The 23,372-nt window shown below is 42.9% G+C and overlaps 1 protein-coding gene across 2 annotated transcripts in view; it reads right to left on the bottom strand.

The window, feature by feature from the left end:
• Positions 1-23,372, bottom strand: part of DENND5B (DENN domain containing 5B) — a 115,622-nt gene that overhangs the window by 65,118 nt on the left and 27,132 nt on the right. The window contains exon 2 of one of the 2 annotated variants that reach the window (XM_064457924.1): positions 2,733-2,798. The exons of the other annotated variant lie outside the window; for it this stretch is intronic. Within the exon in view, the coding sequence (XP_064313994.1) occupies positions 2,733-2,798 (66 nt within the window). The remainder of the gene's footprint in view (positions 1-2,732; positions 2,799-23,372) is intronic. 2 annotated transcript variants of the gene reach the window in all.

The raw sequence follows: 23,372 nt of genomic DNA, 5'->3' as shown, positions 1-23,372 counted from the left end.
CAATAATTTGTATGCTGCTGCACATACTCATGCAGTCATTTAGGCATCAGAGATGTCTAAAATGTTTTGTTTATGAAGCACAAGTGTTGCTTTAAGAAATCCAGCTTTCCGAGCCCAGTGTAACCATGTTGCAGTAGGCTGACAACATGGATTCATTTCATCCAGGAAAGTAAATGGCACAAATAACTTACCTTTGCAGGGTCCCTGCAGGATTTGCACTTTACTACTATGGTAGTTTTAAAAAACAGAAATTAAAGGTAAAACAGATACACAGAAAATACAATTTTCTCAATCAGTGATCACGAGACAAAAGAGCCGAGAAACCACACTAGAGTGAATCAAAGGACACAACATCACACCCTCCATACAAAGCTGCCCCTGGGAAGCCAGGCAGGGCAAGCTTTTAAAGGAGATTTTAGGAAAGAAACAGTACAAGGACATGACAGAAAGCAGCCCACATGTCAGGGTGAAATGTCATCATTTGGCCAAACTAGCAGGACTCTCACCAAAATGAGATGAGAGACATGGACTGTGACAGCCAGCTCCACACTGACAAGCAGCTGGAAGAAAACCACAGGAAGCAAAACCTTCTTGGCAAACATGAGGGAAGGGATCTGGACCAAAGGGTACCTGGTATCATCAACTCTTAGCATTGGTAGTTCTGAACTGCTGAGTCACACATGACAACATCTTTTTAGCTGTTTTTCCAGGCAAACAGTGAATTTTCATTGAATCTACCATGTGCTCTTAAGTGTTTGCTTGCTAACTTCCCAAACAGGATTAGCAAGGCACATTAAAAATGAAGCAAGTATCAAATGTGAATTGAATCCGTATTCTAAAATATTAACGGCCAGATAACAGTACTATAAGCACAGACAGAAACATTGTATTTGATGCGTGGTGTGTATTTGTATGGTATGCAAAAAGCACATTTCATGGGGCAAGCTGCCTCTCAGAGGGAAATTAAAAATTTTGTTTTGACTCCTTTTGCTTTCAGGATATTAAAAAAAAAAAAATCATTCAAGTATTTTTCAAAATTGCATAAAATGTGTCAGATTCAAGTTCCATTTCAACTGGATACTACATCCTATGTAATGGTACTTTTAAGCAACTTGCACTTTCCCTTAAAGGCGCTCATTTTTAAAGGGACCTTTAGCTTCAAATTAAAATCAAATGTTGAAGTGATGGGTGGTAGATCAAGAAAAACCATGCTAATTTCATTTCAAAATGAAAAAAATTCTCAAAATTAGAAAACAAGCATCCTCCGTGTTTTGCATGAAGGATAAAATTACAAGGGAAATGCAGCTATAGTTGTGAGGTTGTCAGTCATGATGGCTTTCATACGAGCGATTGTATTTAAAAATGTAGCAATCTTAAGGTTTACGCAGATCTGTTTTAATTATCACAGCTATAGAGGCATACAAAAATACGTACTAAATAGGCAGAGGCATCCTCCACCCACACTCTCTGGTCCAGGGAACGCGAGCTATCTGTCACTCCGTCCAAGCTCTGGAATGTAGACAGGAATCCTTGTGACCACAGAAATAAAAATATCTTTTATTCCTTTAGAGGAATGTACTGGGAGCATGACTACGCACCGTACTGCACTTCATGGTGACAACCTCTTTGATAGCTATTTCTAATTAAAAGTGTTCAGCACATCCAGCTATGGTCTTTCCCTGCAGATGGAACTTCGTTAAGTATTGGATAACTGGGTGACCCTGCAAGAGACGCAAGTAATGGACAACGTGAGAGTGAGAAAAGAAAAACGTTGGGTCAGGAATAATAGTGCTTGGCTGGGGAGCAACTAAGCTGTTAATTGTCAGGTCAGGAGACTTGTTAGTTTAAGTAGTGCAGAAATTGCGCTCTGGTGCTTTTCTTCTGTGCCTCACCATGACACCAAAGTGACTGTGGTAGGCTAGGCAGTGTTCACGGACATTAACTCAAAGGCACTATTTCTGAACACATATTCTCATAATCTTACAGCAGAGGAGGGAAATGATATGAAAGGGAGGACTGGGACAAGGCAGACAAAACAGTTTTAATTCCAGAATTTTAATATCTGTGTTGTCTTTAAGACGTTGGTGGCTTTTTTGGAGGGCAGAAGGGGGTGAGCAGGGTCTAACCCACCTCTTACATGTCAATGTGTAAAGGAATTGATGGATCACATTTAAGCAAGAAGCCATAGTGCGTTGTGTACCCTATCAATATGTCTACATGATTTAGCTTTTTTGGGGGGCATGTGTGCCTGTGTGGACCTCACTAATATTGCTATTTAAACTTAGACTGCAAAACATGCTTCCTTCAGGTCTCAGGAAACTTTGGGTCTGTTTAGCAGAAATTGGTAGAGCTAAACATTCCAGTACTGTTTGTCCACAAATCTACATAACTATGCCCAGTCAGATTTCTTGATAAGGATCCTTTAATACGGCCTCACGCAAGTTATTGTTCAGCCTTTACCAAGCACACTAAGATCTAGGAATTTGTATATCCACCAATGTACCTGACACCACTAGTGGCATTTCGTTAGAGCGGGGAAGCATATCTGCCAAGAGATCTTCAAGAAAAAGACTAAAATTTATCAGATATTGATTCAAGTTAGGTAAAAGAATGAAAAAGTTGATTTTTTGTTTCGTTTTTGAACTCCAATCCTTAATTTGATTCAAGGGGAGTTGGAAGACAGAAAATAGAGAGAGGGCCTGGTGATTGTTTTGTCCTTAACGCCTCTTTACCTGAGGTTTTGTCTGCGGTATCTGAGCTCTTGCCATGGAGATCTGCTTCTAGCCATTTGTACAAGACTACACAACATAACAAACAGAGATAAAAAAAAAGCAAGTATGAACAAAATGAAGATATACAGACGTACTGGGGAAAGGAAAAATGTGAAGCAGACATTAAACACTCCCCGTTGCAACCTCTCTTCCCCCCCACTACTGCCAAAGGGAAAATCCATGTGATAAATAAAACCCTCCACAACTGTATTACCATAAAGGTGTTGAACGCATTGACCGACATTGTAGAAATACTTGTCAAAATTAGTAACAAGATTAAATTCTCAGTACTTCAAATAGCATGCTACTGTACAACTTCCCTATTATGAAAGACAGCTTTGTTCATATATTGAGCCTGTGAAACTCAGGGGGGAAACCCACAGTTCTTTAACTGGTTCTGAACTAAACCTGAGAGGTTTTCTTTAGTATAATACTGTTAGCCATGCCATTATACTTTCAGTGCTCTACTGCATGCCATTTTCAGGACAAGTTACCTACTAGTTCTGTTCATCATTTCTGTCTCATAATAGGGTGTTTTTAGACAAGGATTTTAATAAATAACCTATGTTTATGACTTTAATGAACAATTTTAATCTCTCCCAGTAACAGCTACCCTAGTAGGCACTGGTAATGGAAGAGCTTCCTGCTGGCATGTCTAACTGAAGTTTCTTCCAACTGGTTTGCTCATCTCCTGCAGAAAAACAAAAATGTTTTCACAAACACCATGGCACTCCTTCGTCAAAAAAGTCCCATTTGTACACTACACAAAGGCATTATGCAATCCTCCTCATGTTAAATCTATTTTTATAAACCCGGAGTGGATATTAAAGTCGCAATACCGTTGACCTCTCTGGTCATTCAGTTTCTAGGTGTAAATTCAGAGTATTTCCACCACGACCTCCTACTTGAGCTGTTAATCCAGGCACCAGTTCAGAGGACCCAGACAATTCTGCCAAGGCTGTATTTTCTGGGAAGGCAGCCCTCGACAGAGGGCACAGGAGCACTTTCAATAAAGATTTTTAGATTTGAATTTGTACTTTACAATAATTTTCTTGTTTCTTTAGGAGGCACTTGTAGATAACCCATAATCAAGTGTGCAGGACAATGTTTTTCCAACTCCAGGTGTCTTAAGCTATTTCATTCTACTTTTGAGCTGTTTGAACTACAAAGTTATATAAATATTTAAATTAAAGGAAACAAACCAAGCAATCGCCTACTGATTTTCTGGGAACATGTTGTCAGAGCATTTGTTTAATATGCTAGTCCAGAAGACCACAATCTCTGCCACCATCAGGACTCCAAACTCTCCCAGTTAACAGCGATGAGCTAAAGCTGGCAACTTCCCCATACCCACAGTGCCTTTACAAGCCTCTCTGCCAGGCTGCCCTCACAGCTCTCCCCAAAAGTCCTTTACAACATTATAACTGAAAGGGAATTTGGCACCAAGCTTCCACCGACTTAAGTCACCACCTCTGCAATAGGAATAGTGTAAAGGAAAGACTTAACACCTTGTGAAGGGCTGCATAGCCTGATGTGCCAGGACAGGTTCTGGCTTTGCTACCCCTTTCAGTATTTTGACCATTTATCATCTTAATCATATGGCTAAACAGTCGCAGAATTTACATGAACTCCTGCACAAGAAATTGCAGAAGATCTTTGACAACAGCGATACAAATACAGAGCTACAAACACTGTTGTACGGCCTAATTCTTTACACAAACAAAACGCAATGGAATAAGAGTATTGCCACAGACTAGTTACACTTAGAAAAGGCTCGGGATTTCAACAATCCTTTTTAAAAGATTTGTTTCACCTAAGAGTTATTGCACAACTATAAATAAAGAGAAAAAGGCTAAAACGTAACATGAGCAGTTTAGTTTGCCATCACCCCTTCCTCCTGACCTTGATTAAAATACTTCCTCTCAGCCTATGGAGTAACACTATACAGCACCAATATTGTCAGCTTCTTAAAATAGCCCCAGTCCCAGCTGCCAACACACCACAGACATCCTGCTACACTAGCAAACAAGTATGAATTACACCACTCCTTTGACATAGTATTGCATCATAATCTTGTCAAATCCAAAAAGTCATGGCTTAAATTATGTCAGTTTGGGTGATTTTTTGCAGTGGGGTAGGGGAGTTTAATAAACATGTACCAGAGGCACAGTGCTGCTACACAATTACCTTGGGGGCCTGTCCCCAGGGGCAGGAACGGATTAGGAAGAAATAGTGGAGCAGGTATAAAACTGGACATATATTTATAGGAAATCATTTATGCCTTGGGCCTTTATGGTCTCTAGAAATCAAGGTGTGTGGAATTCACTCATTCTGTTCATGCTGCCACGCTGCCTTTCCAAGCACGGGCTCCTCATCCACTGCTGGGCATTACGGGGAAAGTGTGCCCCTGAGACCCTTGGTCTATCCTGTTTATATACAGCAAGTGGCATATTTTCTTTTTTATTGCATTTTTATATTCAAATCTGTTGTTCATTTTGAATACTCGATATAGAATGAAGAGCATTTTTACTAATAGGGAAAACAATTTGAGCAATAATTAAAAGTTCATTTAGATTTAAGTTTAATATATTATTCTTAAACTGCCTGCTAACCCTTCTGTTAGTTACACAGCAAGTGAGCAATATATGTAACAATAAGAAATTGGAGGGTCTGAAATCCATCTCTCAGTTCCCAGAAGAGCATTAACAATGGCAGAGTAAAAAAAATGTTTGAGCAAGAGCAAAGCACCTGCTCAGGTCCTTAAACACAGCAGGACGCCAAAGCCCGTACGGCGAGGGGATCCCTGGCGTTGGAGCAAGAGGCACCTGCCTGCAGGCTTGGGCTGAACTGCCAAGGAAGGAAAAGCATTTTTAGATGCCATCACGTTCTCTGTGAGGTTTGGATGGCATCCTGCCCAGTGGAACACCCATTTCACATGTTCACCTCCCTCCGTGGGCTAAATGCAGAGTTAGGTATCCTGTTGCGCCTTTTGCACAGGACTCCTTTCACGCTTGTGCTTCCTACTCATTTACAAGGGCAGGACTGAGTTCAAATGTACCCAACTTCTGTGTTAAAACACGATGCCACATTCTTAGACTGGTTTTGGAAACGCAAAAACATAATTTTCAATTCAAATCTTAAAACAAGGTTTGTCCTCTACTCCCATTAGGACAGAAGAGGCTTGTGTTAAGCTCTGCTTTACTACAGTTGGTATTTCTGGAGATAAGAAAAGGGAAAAAATAACCCCAAGTGACAAACAACCAGAACGTGTCATCCTAAAAAATCCCTGTACTATTACTGTGGCGGTTTGTGCACAAGAATGCAGGAAAAAAAGGGGAATTTTTCAGTAAGTTTTGCTTTGGGGCTTTTTTAAGTACAAGAACAAGCAGGTTTATTTTCATTCTTTATTTTTATAATTACAATACATTCATTTATCTTTTAAATTGGGCTGTATTAAGATAGATTTCTTTTTTAAACCACTTTGCAACGCACGTAATATCATGCACCGATATTAGTCACCCCCTTGACTCATCTGGATGGCAAGTTTCAGGTGTTTTGTTACTTGAAGTTAGAAGCAATTTCACCAAAGCTGCATTTACACAACAGCAGAGTGTGAATAAATTCACTGATAACACCTTCTGCCACCGAAATTAAGCTTGGTTTGCAAATCAGTACAAGAAAAGCAAGAAGCTTAATTTGGCCTGGACCATTTTCAGCACTAATCCACTTTGACATAAACAGAGCATGAAGATGCCCATCCTGCAGCTCGAATAGTCAGCTATGCCTGATTTGGGATTTTACTTTTTGGTGACTTTCTTTTTGCCCATCTCACACAAGCTTGAGGCCTCAGTTGCCTGAACTTAGCATCATTACGCTGAGCAATAGACTTTTCCGGTTTAAAGGAAGCCCTTGCTTTCTGATGTCCCCAAGAGCAGTCCCTTGATGTGCTGCGCCACAAAGAGGATCCAAAGGCCCTGTGGTTGGTTTTCTATAGGCCACACAGAACCCAGCCTGCAAAAGTCAGTCTTCTACATCCATCAGCACTCTCTAGAAGGAACCTATTCCCAGTTTCTGAAGAAGATTTTTCTTCTTCAAACAGCACAATCCACAACCCAACAGTGGCACACAAGCTAACAACTTAAAACACCCTGGGCAGGGACAGCCTCTTCACGCTCCTTGAAGAGCTGGCCCACAATTAACTCCTCACTGTACTGAGTTACTTTTTTCGCATACCCTTTACAAGGACAGGGTTACAGCAAGACAATGCTTGCTTGTCAAAGTTGCAGCTGCTAAGCTTTATGAAAACTTAGTTATGTGTGGTTATGATGGGAAGGGGGTCTAGCAAGGAAAGAACTTTGCTTCGTGTAGTCAGGAAAGCTCTTTCATCAGCATGAAGTAGAAACACTCCCTTGTGTTGCACAAACTGATTTTGTTTAGGGGTTTTTGAGAAACTCCTGTTTAAACTGCTGCCAACAATTAATTGTCCTTATAACAGTCTCCCAGAGCCGGTCTTCCGCCAGTTTTCAACAACTGAATCACTTTAGAAAAAGAAAAGGCAAAAACTTTCCACACACTGAAAAGTCACAAGCATCCTCAGGCAAGGTTTGATGTTATCAGAGCTCCCGGGTGGACAATAGTGGTAAGCAGGAATGAAGACGCGGGCAAGACGAGGATCTGCTGCCTACACAGCTGTATTAGTCCTTAATGCTGATACTTCCACTTAAGAGCTACCCGAGAAACCATTTCAACTTGGAGATTGCTCTCAGATGCTTCAAGCCAGGTGTGCTAAAATAACTGGAGATCAGCATATTGCTGCAAATGCTTCTCCTGTGGGCAAACCTGCCACCAAAGGAGCAAGACATTTATACAATGTCCTGGATGATGCTGTTCTTATTAGCTCTTGGAAAAACAACACTGGAATTTTGTCAACTAAGAGTGGTAGAACATTGTTAAGAGGCAAATATATCATCATACGTAAAGAAAGATCAGTTCTTTTAACTATTCAGTTAAAATACCTCTTCTGCCACCAACATCTTTGCAAGAACCTACATGTCTTGGTCAACACCACCTGCATTTAGAAACTGTTTGAAGATCGGGCTGCTGCCAGTGAGTTTACACAAGCGATCATGAAGAAGCTATCAGTACACAGTAACTGCACATCTAACCCACACGAAAAATATTATCTATGCTTAAGTAAACCATGACTAGTTAGACACAGCTTTAGGTTTTTTCCACTGCAGCAGAGCTCTATACTTCTCAGACAAAGCATAAACAACCAGATTTATGCTTTATCACTGCTGACCATTTTGTGGCCAGTTTCCAAGTCTGCTGAAAATACAGAAAGCTGAAACCAGGACTCAATCACCATGCCACAGTGAAGTGTCAGGATTCAAATCCAAAGGTGTGGACCAATACTAATTTCTGGGTCTGAACTAGACTCCAGATGGGAAACTACATGCACAGCAGTGTTTCTACCATGCCTCTAGATTTAGTTCAGATCCCTACAAAGGGGAGCCCAGAAGCAAAATCCTTTGGCTTCCCTTAATGGCTTGGGGAATATTAGGTGCCAAAGCATCTTTCTAAAGGTCGATCTCCATTGAGAAGGCCAGAAAAATAATTGTCGTTGGGCTCCGCTTGCAAATGCCCCTGCACCTCAAACCCTTTCTTCCCTTGTCCCACTTGTTCCCACAAACGTCTGGAAATGGAGACAATTCTGCAGATGCGTTCCTAACCTTCATGCACCCCAAAAATACCACTTTAAGGCTTCTATCAAATTTAATCTCCAGTCTATTTTGGGGTTGCCATCTCTCCCAACAATCCAGCCTTAAACTCCAGGATACACCTTCCACTATCATCAACAAAATATCTTAAAAAACACAGGTAACATCCCACAAAACAGGCAAAAAGGGTCAGTACAAAGGGCTCTGTATCTTAAAAGTATCTCCTTTGCCAAAGCCCAGCAATGAAAACCAGTGTCTTACTCCCTTTTCCCCTCAAATTTCCACTGCCACTCCAGTAAAAAGCCCCCTGTAGAGCAACAGATACCTATGTAAAACCAACAAACATTTCTGGGATGTTTTCAGACCATAAAGGTAAAAAGACTGTGGAGAGCGACAAAAGGACACAGTGCACATTTCCTGCCCTGAAACAGGGTTGAAAAGAGCTGGTGGGACTCTGAAAGGGGAGCTGGAGAGATGCTCAAACAGGTGAGAAATTGGAGTCCACTTTCACCCCAAGTGCATATTTTGCCTGCTATTTTAATGCCCTGCTAGTAAAGATGGAAGCAGCAGAGAACAGAGATCTAAATAACCCTAAAATTACCTGGCATTTAAGCAAATGTTTCCTCTTTACCACTAATCCACTAATCTTTTAGTGCCTGGATCCCAGGTTGATTGGCACATTAAGAATACATATGTAGAAGGCACGTAATTGCCGCTGTCATTTTTAAATAAGCTTGAGTTGCCACCAACTACAGAGAGGCTAATTCTAAAGCAAACCATTTAGAGCCACCCCAAACAGACACAAGAGCTCTCCTGGCCAGTGTTATGACATTTTACATTTTCCTTTTGCATAAAGGGGAATTTGTGGAGTTAAATAGAATGCTGCACGTAATGAAGCAAGCCATACCATGCTGTTTTGGAGACCTCAGTAACTGTTCCAGCATACATACATTAGAAATGACATACTTCATACTGAGCCGATCAAGGCTGGATTAGGCACAGACCACATCATAGCTGAACACACTTTAGTAGCTACAATCTCTGTGAGTGTAGTAAGGTCTGTGAGGTCTAATAAATACAGGGAAGTGCATGCAAAAGGAAACAGAATTAACAAAATGTATGGGTATAGCAACATGACTCTGAAAACAATGATGTCTCAGTGTGACAATGTGGGACAGCTACATCTAAGCATCCAATTACAGGAAACAAGAGCATAATCATTCTACATGGAGAAAGAAGTTGTCATTCCTTCAAATCAAGACAGGAGAAGTGCGTAAGGATGGGTTTCAACAGTCCCCACTCACATTCCCTATAAATCATAAGCCTACCAACTAAAAATCATTATTCCTTGTAAAAGAGAGCACATATATAATGTATTCACAACCACATACATGTGCATGCTCTCTCTTCCCAATGAGAGGGGACTGGCAGGAATGCTCCATTACAGAGTCAAAAGCTGCCCCCTGCACCTGGGGCTCTTCCCAGCTTGACCAAATGGCCCAAGCAACAATAAAGATGGTCCTCAAACCTGGACCCCAGCTGGCTCGTAATTCCTCACAGCACTGCGGTAGCGTCAGGAGTTCCTTCATCACTCCCATGAGATTAGAATTCCCATCTCAAATCAGGCAGGATACACACATGCTAGATTAAAGAGACTCAGGCATTTGCATATCTCTTCAGGGTTTGACAGGTTTCTGGTGATTTATTCTGCAACATGCAAATACAGCGAGAGCATCCCTGATGGGTACCTCCTCAATGCAAAGGTTAACAGGTCTATGTGCATTAGATTAAATATTTACATTAAGGACGCAATCTTTTTTTATACTTACATAGGAAGCACACACAAGAGGAAAGACTCAAACCATAAATATTTGTGACAACAAATGATGCCGATCTCAGCAGTTACACAGCTGTCAGCAATAAGCTGAGCAGAGGCTAGCTGAGCACAAGTATTCCTAGGTATTTGCTTAACTAAAGCCTGCAAGTTTATTATCAGGCTGAAAAAAAAATACCTTCTTGTAAAGGACTGTAAGATGATTCACTAGTATCAGACTACCACAGACTATAATGAATATTTCAAGGGCTTCACATGTATCCAGAGAATCAGTACAACAGGGCCAGTCTCCAAGTCATCACAAGAACAGGCGGTGCATGTGGGGAACAGAATTCCCCTTTGAAATCAAAAAGGGTATGTATGTACACCAGATTAAAGGAATCTGAGCACTCACAAACATCCTACAGCTGCAAATTCAAGGGTCATGAAAGAATTACACAGAATTCAAACTTCTAGCTAAGCTAATTTATAAGCCAAAACAACAAAGCTTCAAAAAGACACTCCTTTTGCCTCTGAAGAAGGCTGCTTGTTAAAGGAGGACTCCACCCTGGGCTTTGAATTCAGCAAGGTTTATTCTGTGTTTATACCAATGTATCAGCCTGAATGTGACTTATTTAATACAGAAATATGAAACTTCAACCTGATTCTGTATTTTGCAGCATCAGAGTATCAATTTATAAACAGCCTGAGGAACCAGGTATTTTAAGTCAGCCATAAAATTAGTGCAGTACCAGGTCTGGTTGTGCTTCTGGTTAACCCCTTCCCAAATGAATCCTTTCCCGAAGAAACATTCTTTTGCCACCTGTCCCAAAGATCTGAACTCTTTGGTGTTCTTATCCAGTCATCTCCCCCACCTTTCCTGCTCCTTTTCTTATACTGGTGCTTTCCAACAAAGCTAGTTTAGGTTGCAGGTTAGCGCTGAGCCCCATTTCATTCAGTAACTCTTTCCACTTTGCAGTGAGGGTGGAGGATGTCTTTGTAAAGCCTGGCAACAGCACTACCCCATATCACCTTCCCACCTCTCCATCGCTTCTTCTATGTCTAAAGAGACGATGGATTTTGATGCAGTCTGCAGGGGTAGATCCTGAGCAGATGGCTTAATGGCAGCAAAACCCAAGCCCTGTATGGATACAGCTCCTTCTCCAGTTTAGACCAAAGTGCAGTTCCCCAACACAAATGATAACACACACACTCAAATGGCTCTGCAACAGTCATCCACATGGACTCTCTGACAGAGGTTTGCACTTTCTCAGGCAAACGATAACACTGCTTCATCTCCCTGAGCTGTCAGGGCATGTCGAAGAAGCCATGCAATCAACATGGCTTAAAATAACTTATGTTTCCTAAGCCTTTTTAGTTTTTGCTTTGAAAATGTGTTTAATCACAACCTTGTGTCAACCTGTAGAAGCAAAAGCACTTATTTCAATACATGTTCTGTCCTGACAGAAGGTCAGCTTTTCCCTCTTCCTAACCTTTCTTTTACTTAATATTTTTGAAATTGTGCTCTTTTGAGAAAAATAATATCCTACTCAATCGTAGTTCAGTAAGCATGCTCCAGAAGCGTATTCCAATCACAAAATAACTCCAAATTTTTCAAAGGTACCCAACAGAAAACTTCTGCAGTGGCTTCTAAGAACAATCTACCTCTGCGCAATTGGCAGAAAAAGGGGGTGTGTGGGTGTGGAGAAAATTGCCTAAGTTCCTCTGCAGCTTTAACCCCAGTGGCTATACTAGAAAAAAAGCTGCAATTAATTATTTCTTAACATCAAGCCTGTGTCACCTCAGCCTCACACAATTCCCAGGCTGTAACTTGGTCATTGCTACTCATCTGCCACACGGCCTTTGGCAAGCCGCAGGCTGGCAGCCCACGGGGCAGGTTCTCCACAAAGCTTCAGGCACCCATCAGCAGCAGCAATGTTTCAGGCAACGCAAGCAGCTCCCAACCTCTCCTCTCACCTCTCCTTATTCCCAGCCCTGCATCCAAGCTTTTGGTTCATCAGCTCAGGTGTTTCTAACGGGGAACTGCACAGGTGAGCTGAGCCAGCTGAAGGATACCTGGGGGAGGGATGAAGAACAGAAGGGAAAGTGCTGCTTTCCATCCCCCAGCTGGATTCATCTTTCCATCCAGTTCACCACATCTGTACAAAAAACTGTCAGAGAGTGGGAAATGGTAGGTGAAGAAGAGCAGGAGGGATGAGGACTGTACATGCTGGTGCTACAACTCAGAACAAGGGAATACATTCAAAGTCCAACAAAACCCACAATGCCTCAAAACCTGAAAAAATGAGCTGCACATCTAAAAAATGAACTTCTAAGCACCAGCCCATCTAGCTCACAAAGACTACAGGAAAGCTGGGCAATACAATAGTCGTGCACTACTGCAGGAAGCATAAATGTGCATGTGTGTGTACTTTTTCTTTAGATTATATAATTTTAAGCATAAGTTTTTGATCACAGCTTTTTTTCCCCAGTATTACTCAGAAAGCACAACTTCCAAGTCAGATCACAAATTTGGAAGTTGCTGCACCTCTGGACATTTCAAGTCCAAGCTGTCCCTTTTCTTAAACGCCTGGTCTATGCAAGCTGTACACATCCAAAACTTGAAACCCACACATGGAGAAAGGAGATGCAGCAGGTCAAATTTTCCTGAAGAGCCCTCCTCGTCGAAGATGAATAATTAACTCCCTGACAACCAGAGCAGCTCTGCACTTCTCAAAGGATGCCCTGAGGCAGAAGAGGTGGCAATGCACTGCAGGCTGCTTCAGCTCCCCCAGGACCAGCTCAGGAGTTGCTGCGGGGTAACCCACACCTCACAGTGAAAAAGGGGGTTTCCCACTAAGGACATCATACAGACAGGCTCAACAGGATTTCAGGCTTGTTTCATCTAGTGCTTCCTTTACAGCTTCAGCTCTATCTAGAGCTTCAATGTACCTCTCTGGTCTACAAAGTAGACCTTTTCCTGGCTTAAAAATGCTACTGGTTATTTCCTCTCCCATCTTCCCACAGTTTCAAGAAGGTCACCAAATGCAAAAATCCTCTTTTAGTAGATGATCATGACATTTGGAGTTTTGTACAAGGGGGTGGAAAGAGAAAACCAAAATGCTGCAAAACTAAGAAGAGATCGGTTTAACGTTACATGTGCAAGCTCCATAAGAGCATTAGAAATCAAGAAATTGAGATCTAGACAGGAGGGGAGCCCTGGACATAACAATCAATCAGGAGAGCATGGGTAAGCAGGTAGGGCCTCAGACCACAGCACTAGTCATCAGAGGGAGCATCAAATCCTTTCCATGTTTGTCAGGGACACAGGATCTGTTCAAACAGATTTGCCGCTCTCTTCTGAAACGCAGCTTCTCATCACCAAGGTAGGAGTGAAATTGTTCCAGCATCCCTTTAGCTGCCATCTGTGCTTCCACAGGGAGGGGGCTCAAACTTGTAAAATGCTTTGAATTAAAAAGAACAACCTCTTGCATTAGAAACAGCAAGAGGTGGCAATTTCAGAGTAACAGCCCGAAGCCACTGGCCATCAGCAGAGCACATTGCATATGATTAAGCATTAAAAATAGGCCCCCAGAATCCAAGTGTAACACTGCATTTGAGGAAGTCGCTTTTGAAGATCCAGAGACTAATAGAGACACTCTGAAAATGCAGTAATTTGTTTAGGAAAAAAATACTAGTCTTTAAGGATAGAAGATAAAAAGGGGTTTGGGTTATAGCAAATCTAGTTTCTGTTACTGCCCTTCCCTCTTCTTAACAGCTATTTTTGATCACTTTTGTCAGGGAAAGAATGAGACACATGATTACATGAACATGGCAAGTAAGATGTAGCTAGAAGATGATTAGGAAAAAGGAAAAGGAGAAACCCAAGAGGAGACATGCTCTGCATGGCACAGTCCTGTTGCCCTGCAGTGTGGGAGGCGAGAGCGAGGAGGGACCAGATCCTCTCCAGCCCTCCCTCCCTCCCTGCCTGCTCTGCCCACCTGCAGTGGGGAGAGAGCTCCCACACCAGACAGGCTTCTCTCACCTGGGACTGGCAAAAAAACCCCCAAAACACCACCAATTAAAAAACCAAAAATCAGAGATACCAGAGTTGGAGAGGTTTATATATATTTTCACACACACACGGGTGGGACCAACCATTTCGGTGACTATTCAAGGATGTGCATCAGAGGCTCCTTTGAAAGCCCGTCCATTTCTGTTAGTGCCTAGCTGGAAATCAAGTTTTCAAAAATTAGGGTTTTTTTTGTTGGCTTGGGTTTTTTTAATCTTTTAGTCACTTTTAAGAGTACCCCCCAAACCATTTCCCCTCCCTTTAGAAAAGCGGTGTTTCAGAAAGCACTGCTGCTAGTCCATACTCTTCTGCCTAATAGCCTCGCACCCACCAAATGCTCCATGCCATCAGACACTGCCCACGGAGACCTCGGCAGAGGGTGTTCAGGCTTTACACGCAGGTAACACGGCACTGTATCTTGTCGCACCCTCACACCCAAAGCAGCCAGCGTCTCAGCAAGATCCCTGCTGGAGCTGTCTCACGTATGAGTAAGCACAGGGCAAGGCTGGGGACTTTGGTCCCTCTTCACCGACGCCTGATAGATTTTTCTAGCGATGACAGTGCTCAGAAAGCTGCTCTGCTCCTGAGTCTCTGTTCATTCATCTCAGACAGGTTTGTTGCTAATGATTGCTCCTTAAGAAGGAGAATATATTATGTTGCATAACTTATGTGGCATCTTAGACCAGAAGGTCTGCTTGCTCCCCCCTAAATGAGCTTCCTAAACAATGAAAACAGGCTTAACATGTGGCAGGGACATGGTTCAAAAGTTCATTTGGGCTTAGCTTTGTTCTAGAAAACAGTTTTGATGTGTAAATTTAGGCAGATGCAGATTTACCTAGAAGTTCAGGAGGACAAAAAAGCATTTAGACCACGGGTGTGCCCACTGTGGGTAATACAAAAGCATACCTATTTTATGTGGTTATACAATGAAGTGTTACAGCCACAGTCAGAGAGGGGATGACTCATGCTGAGGAGACACAGACAGACCCCTAACAGAGCCAGAGAGGAAGCTGGAGAGTGTTAGGCAGAGAGTCATCCAAAACACATACCTGTGAAAGCAGGGAAATCAAGACTGAGGGAATCAGAACAATCAGGTCAAAAAGGACTTCTGGAGGTCATCTGCTCCAAAGAATGGCTGACTTCAAAGCTAAATTATAGTGCTCAGGAGTGAGACAAGAATAAATTTCAAGATGAAAAAATGCAAAGACAATTCAATAGCTGTAGGGAGGGGACAGCAAAGTAAAACATCAACATTTCAACATCTTTGAAGCAAAAAGCATAAGTTGGGATCTCTCTGATTTAATGCTTTTAGTGCGAACCAGGAGGCACTCTTGAACCTGCAATGTAAGTACCAGGCAGGAAAACAGAGACTGAGGCATTAGAGCCTCGAATCATCCCTTGACAAGCCTCAGGTCTTCTCTCAGAAATATTTCCAACTCCAAGCCTTCATATTGTTTAGTACTAATGCATCTATTACTGTATAACATACAACTAGCAGCAGCAGCACTAGCATCATCTTTTGGCTAGAGACCACACACTGAAGTTATTCATTTCCCGCCGCCTTGCCTCTCCAGGAGAAGAAAGCCCAGCATGCCCAAAGGCACCACCTCTATCTCCTCGATATTATAGCTCCACGGACCCTGCACCTTCTCCTGCCTTTCACGTTTATGGACACATACTGCAAATCATGCTGATTTCTCACTGTGAAGCCACTTATTTTGGCAGGTGGCTAGAGACTTTCACAACAACAAGGCCCAAGAAAAATACTCCATACAGTTTCAGTGCCTTTCCTTGCACAGCTGCATCCCAGGCAGGGTTTAGGCTAATCCTTCCTGAACAGCCTTGCTGCTCTTGCCTTGCTACAGAGCAGCCTGCCGCAGCCCTCCTGACATTGGTTTAATGCTGATTAGTCCCGACACGATTCTGGTGCAGGCTTCCTGCCAGGCGAGGGAATGAACAAAATCGGTTTGTACACAGGCCAGACGACAGCTGCAGTCACTCCAGCTCAAATCTGTTGAATAAGGACCCTTTTCTTGTTTACCAAGATGAGGCTAAATTAGCCCAGCATGAGACAGAAGGACAGAGCAAATCCTAAAAGCCAGCGATGCCAACCTGCTCTGAAGGTACAAGATGTGACTTGGTCAGGCCCCATTGCTTGGGCTCAAATAAGCCATGGGGAAAGTATAAGTTTTTTGTAAAGTGAACCCTCCCCCAACCCAGGTGAGAGCTACAGTTTTAAAAAGAAAAGATCTGGGGGAGGAAGAGTATAAGCAGAATGCTCTCAGGTTTTTTATAGAGCCAGAGAGACAGCCAGCATGTACTTGGAGCATATTTTTCCCCATCTCTTTTCCTAGAGCTGGAGGAAAGAGAGAAGCCTCCAGCCTTCATAAGTCCCCCATCTCCCCAGTGCCTTTAAGGCAGCGGCAGCCCCTATTCTCACTACAGCTTTTTCCTACTGTTCCAATTTTCTCCTATTCTGAAAGGCTGGAATCAATCTGTGTTTATCCAGCTAACTTAAGATGCTTGTAGAACGGTATTGGGCAACACTATAAAGCTTATCAAGCAGACAGGCATCTCCAGACTGTTGCCAAAGGAAAACTCAACATGCTTTCTAAAATCATGCTGGTATATATTTAAGGACAGATGGTCTTTAGGTGCAAAACCATTAAGACTGACAATACACTGTTCAGGCTACAGAAAATAACTAAAATTAGGATGCATCAAGATTGTGAGAAGCAGTATAAGTGAAGACTCATTTAGATGATTGGTGGTCCTGGTTTAGAGATGGGGAAATAAAGCAAGACGGAAGAGTCGAGAAAGATTCAATCTGAAGAGAAAAAAAACAAGTCCTTTTTTGACAAGGAGCTTATATCTTCTCTGGTTCTCTGGTTTGGCTAAAACTGCATTATATGTAGCTGTGGAAGCTGCCTGAATAGCAAGATGTTATGGGTAGGCTTTTTGTTTGTTGGTGCAGTCTGAAGGGACATTTCCATCATCACTTAAGAATACACTTCCTTGTTCCCTTCCTTGGGGAGTACTTTGGGCTACTATGGCCCAGCTCTCCACGTGTGAAACATACTCATCAACCGCAGAGATGCTCTAAAGAGCATTTACACGGCTACCAAAGTTTCTAAAATAAGATGCCCTTATCAGCATGCTGTCAGTAAGTACCTGTACGCCAGTATTAGCTACAATGCTTGTTTTTAAAATGCAGAGAGTATCCTGTTTGGAAGGTTTCCTGTTCAGGAGTGATCTATTGATTTGATGTGACACATCACCTCTGCTAGCAGAATGACACACAGATCTCTTAACATGAATTACAGAATCCATCATTTTCCCAGAGGCAGCGCACACAGAGGCAACACTTGCACGTGAACTGCTTTCACAAGCTTACCTTCAGCAAGGCTGGTATGACTCAGACCCTTACAAAACGTATTTAATAGAAAAGTAACACTGCTGAGCTCTCTGGTCTTTGAAAAACTTAAAACACATATCCAAATGTGGATACAGCACCACAGGATTTTCCTTCCATATATATGAGAAGTCTGGCTTTTGGCACTTGCAGGGTTGACTGTTCATTGACTGGGGGTTTATGGAATCGTTAAGGAACTCCTCCTTTGGCCTGAAAATTCCTTGGGCACCTCCTGCTCTGCAGGATGCTCCTTCCCATCATGTTTCCTTCCTCAGCCGCCAGAGACACAGCTCCTGCCCACGTCAGCTACAGTTCAGGCACCATTTTGCCTGGTTTCCAGTCCCTGCATGGTCTGATCCAGCAAGCAAGCTTCAAGTGTTTCACAAGCATAGTATCCTCACAAAATGCTGCTATAGCTTCTTTCTAAGGGAACAGCTGGGGACTGCTTTAACATGGCATAAGGGGTGGAACACTTGCTTTCAGGCATGAAAGATTTGTTCAGTTTGGGAGCTTTCGCTTGCTGAAGTGAGAAGAGACTGGGTCTAAATTTCCCTCTCCCACCTCCCAGAAGAGGTGATATCAAGGAAAAAATGGCTTACTGAATAATAATAAAAAAAAGAAGTGCACCATTAATTTGTTGGAAGGAGACATGCAAGAAGGATCTCAAATGTAACCCAGTGGTCCAGATTTTCAGTCAGAGCATGAACTAGGGTCTTCTCCCAGCCCAGCTTCACATGCATGGGGATGCTCCTAATCAGCCCTTAAATAACAGCATGAGAGCAGGGACTGGCACCCAGACAGCTGTGGAGAAGGCTCTGGGTGGTATCTCCCAAGTGATGTGTCTAGCCAACAGAGGAGATCACAGCAACTAAAAAAAGATACTCCTTATTTTAGGCTTACTACATATGCCATCTACAACACTAACACAGCAATATGCCACCTTAATTATAAAGTCCATTAAAAAAATCTTTTTGCCTGTTTACAGGATTAGGGTCCCATATGTTCTTAAACAGCAGAAAGAACAAGGGAAAAAAATTCGTCTCTTCAGTTTGTTCTGTTGAAGACCACTGGAAGGAGGGCTGACGTAGGGGAAAGTAAATCGTGTCTTTGAAAGAGTAAAAGGAAATGCATCAAGTTAACCTTTCTTAGTTTATTAGAGGCAACAGAACTTCTGTTTCACATAAACTAACCAAACATAATCAGTCAAACATGAAGCTAAGTAAGTCTATTTTCTTGCATACTACTCATTTTAAAAAAGATGTCCTAGAACATGGGTGCCATAGCTGAGTGGAGAGGAGGGACAACTGTAGCACCTTGACTAAAAAGGTAGTGCCTTTCTCTACTCTATTAAGAGCAAATGAAGCACAGGCCTGAAGGACTATATAAAGGATATGCCTGGCAGCTATCTTTGGCAATAAACAGTATCTTCCAATTATTTGGGTACCTGCAGAGGAAGAAGGCACGTCACCCTTCGCAGGGCAGATTTGGGTTCAATATCACAACAAGGTTCCCAGAGCTACTAGCTGCTACTTCATCATCCCTGCAAGCAACTCCCATCGAAATCCTGCCAAAAGAAGGACTTTCACTCAGCTCTTTGCTGGCTCATCTTAGACTTAAATCTTGCCCAGTAGAAAGACAGAACGAATTGATATTTCTCACTAGTTCTCGGTGTCTAGGTGTAGACCAAAGGAACTTCGCATTTGAAGCCTGTTGGGGAACTCAGTGCTGAAGTACCTGGTCATGCAGAAACCAGCCTCAAGGACACAATCTAAACACCTTTCCATCACCAGCCCTTCAATAGATAGCTTTTACAAACAGGGAAAAGAAAAAGCCAGTCTAACTGATGATGCTGAGAAGAAAAAAAGAAACTTTGTTAAAAGACAAATACGACACAGAAGGGGAGGGGGAAGTACAAAGTGAACTTTATATGTCTATGCATTGACAAGACAGAAGTGTTACTAAGTTTAAATTCAGAATTTATTCATGCAGTTAACAGCTCTTCTGAAGTTCCCCATTTTATCTCCAAGACTTACTGTGTTTACATAAAGACCGTACCAAAGACTGAAGGAGATTTTAAGCATCTCAAGATGGACACCAATAAACCACTAGCTTATGGAACAATAATTTCACTTCTCTGAAAGCAGCAGAATGGGGAGAAATGCCAGTCTTTTATCAGCCAGCAACCCTCACTAAATGGTTCAGTAAATTTACCATGGCAGAGTTATTTACTGCACCAGTTCTGGAAATTCACCTCCGCTAAAACTTCATTATAGATGAAGCTTAGCAGAAGTCTGAGGTCCAGCACAGGACAAGCAGTGCATTCATTGTTCCATCATCCCTCAGAGAACAGGCAGTCAAACGAATTTTTGTTAATCACTTTGCTACGCTATCCCCTATGACTAAGTTGCAAAAGTCATCTTCAAATCGACCATCACTCGGAGTGACCGACCATCGCTCTGAGTGACTGACCACCGCCATTGCTGGTCTCAAGTGAAACTTCATATCGCGCAAGGTGCACTGATCACGGTTACACCCCAGATAAATGTATAAGGTTCTTATGGCAAATTCTAGTGATTTGCTATCAGACCCCTGGCAGATAAGGCTTAGCCAGGCACCAAACCAGCATGCAGCTGGCTGGCTTCTGGGGAGATCAGAGCAGTTAGAGATATACAAGGATCTCCAGAACAGGGAGGGACAGCCAGCTGTCTGACTGGCAGAAGGTAGTCCAAGAAACAATAGGTTTCATTTTCATTTAATGTCTGTTCATCTTTTTTTCTTCAACTTTGTGTTGTCTACATTTAAATCTTGTGATTTATTAAAAAAAAATAAAAATTTTTACCTCAAGCTGCTTCACAATAGAGATTTTGGGTCAAGTGACAGAAAAAAGACGCTCCCTTTCTTCAGGGTGGCTATCCCAGAAATGAGGGCACTGGAATACTGTCACTGTGCCAATCCTGCTGCCCTCTGGACATCGTGTGGCACTGAGGAGATGGCTGCTTGCAGGTGGCGTGTGGCAGGAGGCAGCCAGGCTGGCTCCCTGGCAGCAGCAGGATAGGGGGTGAGAGCACCCCAACCCGCAAGGATCCCCAATCCCAGTGCCAGGTAACATCTGCAGGGCAGGGTCCACCACCAAAAGCAATTAATTTTTCACAAAACGTGATTGGAAAATAGGTATATATTGCTACAGTTTGTTGCTTTGCTGCTTTCCCTCCCAGTGCCCCAAGAGCTTCTTGCTATTTCTAACCCCACTGACCCTAGGTACTCTTGACACTTTACCACTGAGATACAAGCAAGGATTGCTCCAGCAGGCACCATGCTACATAGTACAGCTTGAAATTTTTCAGAGCAGGAAGCGGATCCCTAATTCATAACTTGTAGTCCTGTCACTTTCCCTTCAGCCCCTTCCAAACCACCTCTGTTACTATTCAGTATTTCTTTACCCTGATTTTTTTCTTTGGTTTGACAACTCAGAAATTGCACGTGTCATGAGTCACAAACAGTATTATAAAAGAGAAAGCAAACTTGGGTTATATGATTATGGTCCGATTTTCTTTGCTCCTCTTTTATGATTGTCTTCTATCCATCCTTTACAATAATCTAAAAAGCAAGGCAAACTCACATATCCAGTGAGCAGCTAAAATAAACATTCTTCTGTTTTAATGTGTCCCCAAGTGCTATTTATATAGATGTCTAATTACCCTGGGCTTTTTGCAGTACAAAAGGTGACTTTAGCCTGCTCTCATGCCACAGGGCTTAAGGATGTATTCACAAGGGCAATGCTTTTCAACAGGAACCAGAATGAGCTCCAAGAGATCAGTTCCCAAGCAGGTATCTTCCCAAGCTGCCTTCCCACAGCTACTGCTCACCCTGCTCTCCAGTGGGAACTGTCTGCGTTCACCAGCGTTAGTGAGATAACAGAAGTGACATCTCAATCTGCTGCCCGAGGAAAGTTAGGCAGAGGAAGGGGCTCTCTGGGACAGGCAGCTAGACACAGACCCACAGCAGGCAGGAGCCTCAGGAGCAGCCAGCCATCTGCTTGGCACCACCCTGGAGAGATGGAGAGAGGCTGTCTCAGCTTCTCACTAATGTGGGGAGGGTCAAGAGGGACACGGGGCAGTCCCACTGCTGATTGCCAAGCATCTTCTCCCTTTCATCCCTCCAGCGGCCACCCAGGCCCTGCCATGTCCTCTCCAACCTCCATGCAAGAGCAGCCCAGTGCCCTAACCTCCCCACGTGCCTCTCCAGGGAGCGCAAGGGACGAGTACCCAGAGACTGCAGTGGTGACCCGATACGCTCTTGTTCTAGCAAAAGTAGATGGCAAAACTGGGTAAGTGGGGAGACCCCTCTGCTCCAACCCAAATGTGGGTGTAGGGTGGGGATGAGAGAAGGAGGAGGACACCATAGCTCCCACCAGCACTACAGTGTGTGCTTTCCCCCCAGAGACGTGACGTGAGGGAAACACCACAAAATGCCCCAGCTGTGAGGAAAGGCTCATCCTCATTCTCAGATGGTAAAAATCAATCATGCACAAGGCAAATCCACAGAAGACCTGGGCTCCATTTGTTTGAGCACTCAAGGAACTGCTGGTTGTTTGCTTTAAATATGTATTATTTCCGCACAATAACAGTTAACATACCACTTATTACTCCCACCATCTGATAGGAAGGTGTATGTTGGCACTGCTTTGTAGTTTGCATGCAGGTCACCTACAGCTAAGCCAGAATTGCACATAAAGAGCGCTTTGCAATTTAACTACGGGGGGGGGGGGGGGGGGGGGAATAAATCCTCTTGCAAGCAGGAAAAAAAAAACCTGTTTCCAGGGGTCTGTATCCATCATCTTCTGGCTACTGTTCTCCAACAGTAGCAGTCACTAATCTGCAGAAAGATACGCTCCCACTTAAAGAGAAAATATTGCCAAGAAAATGAAAGAATAAATTGGAAATTGTAAAGTTGCAATAATGATAGCAACTGCTACTAGAAGATTTTCTGTGCCCTTCTGGCTCCTATTTAGCAGGTTTCTGTTCCAGTGTAACCATAGGAACAGGAGTGAAGAGTCTCATTTAAAAGCCTTCACTTCAGCTGGTAGGTTAAGTTATGAGACTGCAGTGGGCTTGAATATTAAAAACATTCAAACGGCTCTAAAAAAAAAAAAGCTCAGTTTGAATGGGAACCGTATGACTGTATTGTAGGAGACAGACATCTGTGCTGTAAACAGACACAGTGCCCCGCCAATAAGTTGTCAAGGGGAAGCCAGACACAAGCCACTCTAGAACAAACAAACCCTACTGACAGAGGTTACTAAAAATTGGGCTCAATAAACAGGTTAAGAACACAAATCGTGAATTGCTTAACACACTGTGCCGCTAAAACTGAAACCATATGTTTCCTGTAGCTGCCGTTTTGTTTAACGGACCACAGAAAGACGACTAGATGAACAGTGACGGTCCGCAGTAATACTACAGTTTCACTGCAACATTCACCCAAACCAGTAAATTCAATATCCCAAATTTTACTTAATCCTTCAAAGTACAAAATGACTCAGTCCTGGCTCATCATCTTTCTTTCAAGAAATCTGAACAAACAC

The sequence above is a fragment of the Phalacrocorax carbo genome, chromosome 1 (genome assembly GCF_963921805.1).
Source record: "Phalacrocorax carbo chromosome 1, bPhaCar2.1, whole genome shotgun sequence".
NCBI classification, from domain to species: Eukaryota; Metazoa; Chordata; class Aves; order Suliformes; family Phalacrocoracidae; genus Phalacrocorax; species Phalacrocorax carbo.
Note: the sequence above shows the minus strand (reverse complement) of the source record. Positions and strands in the feature narration are given on the sequence as shown.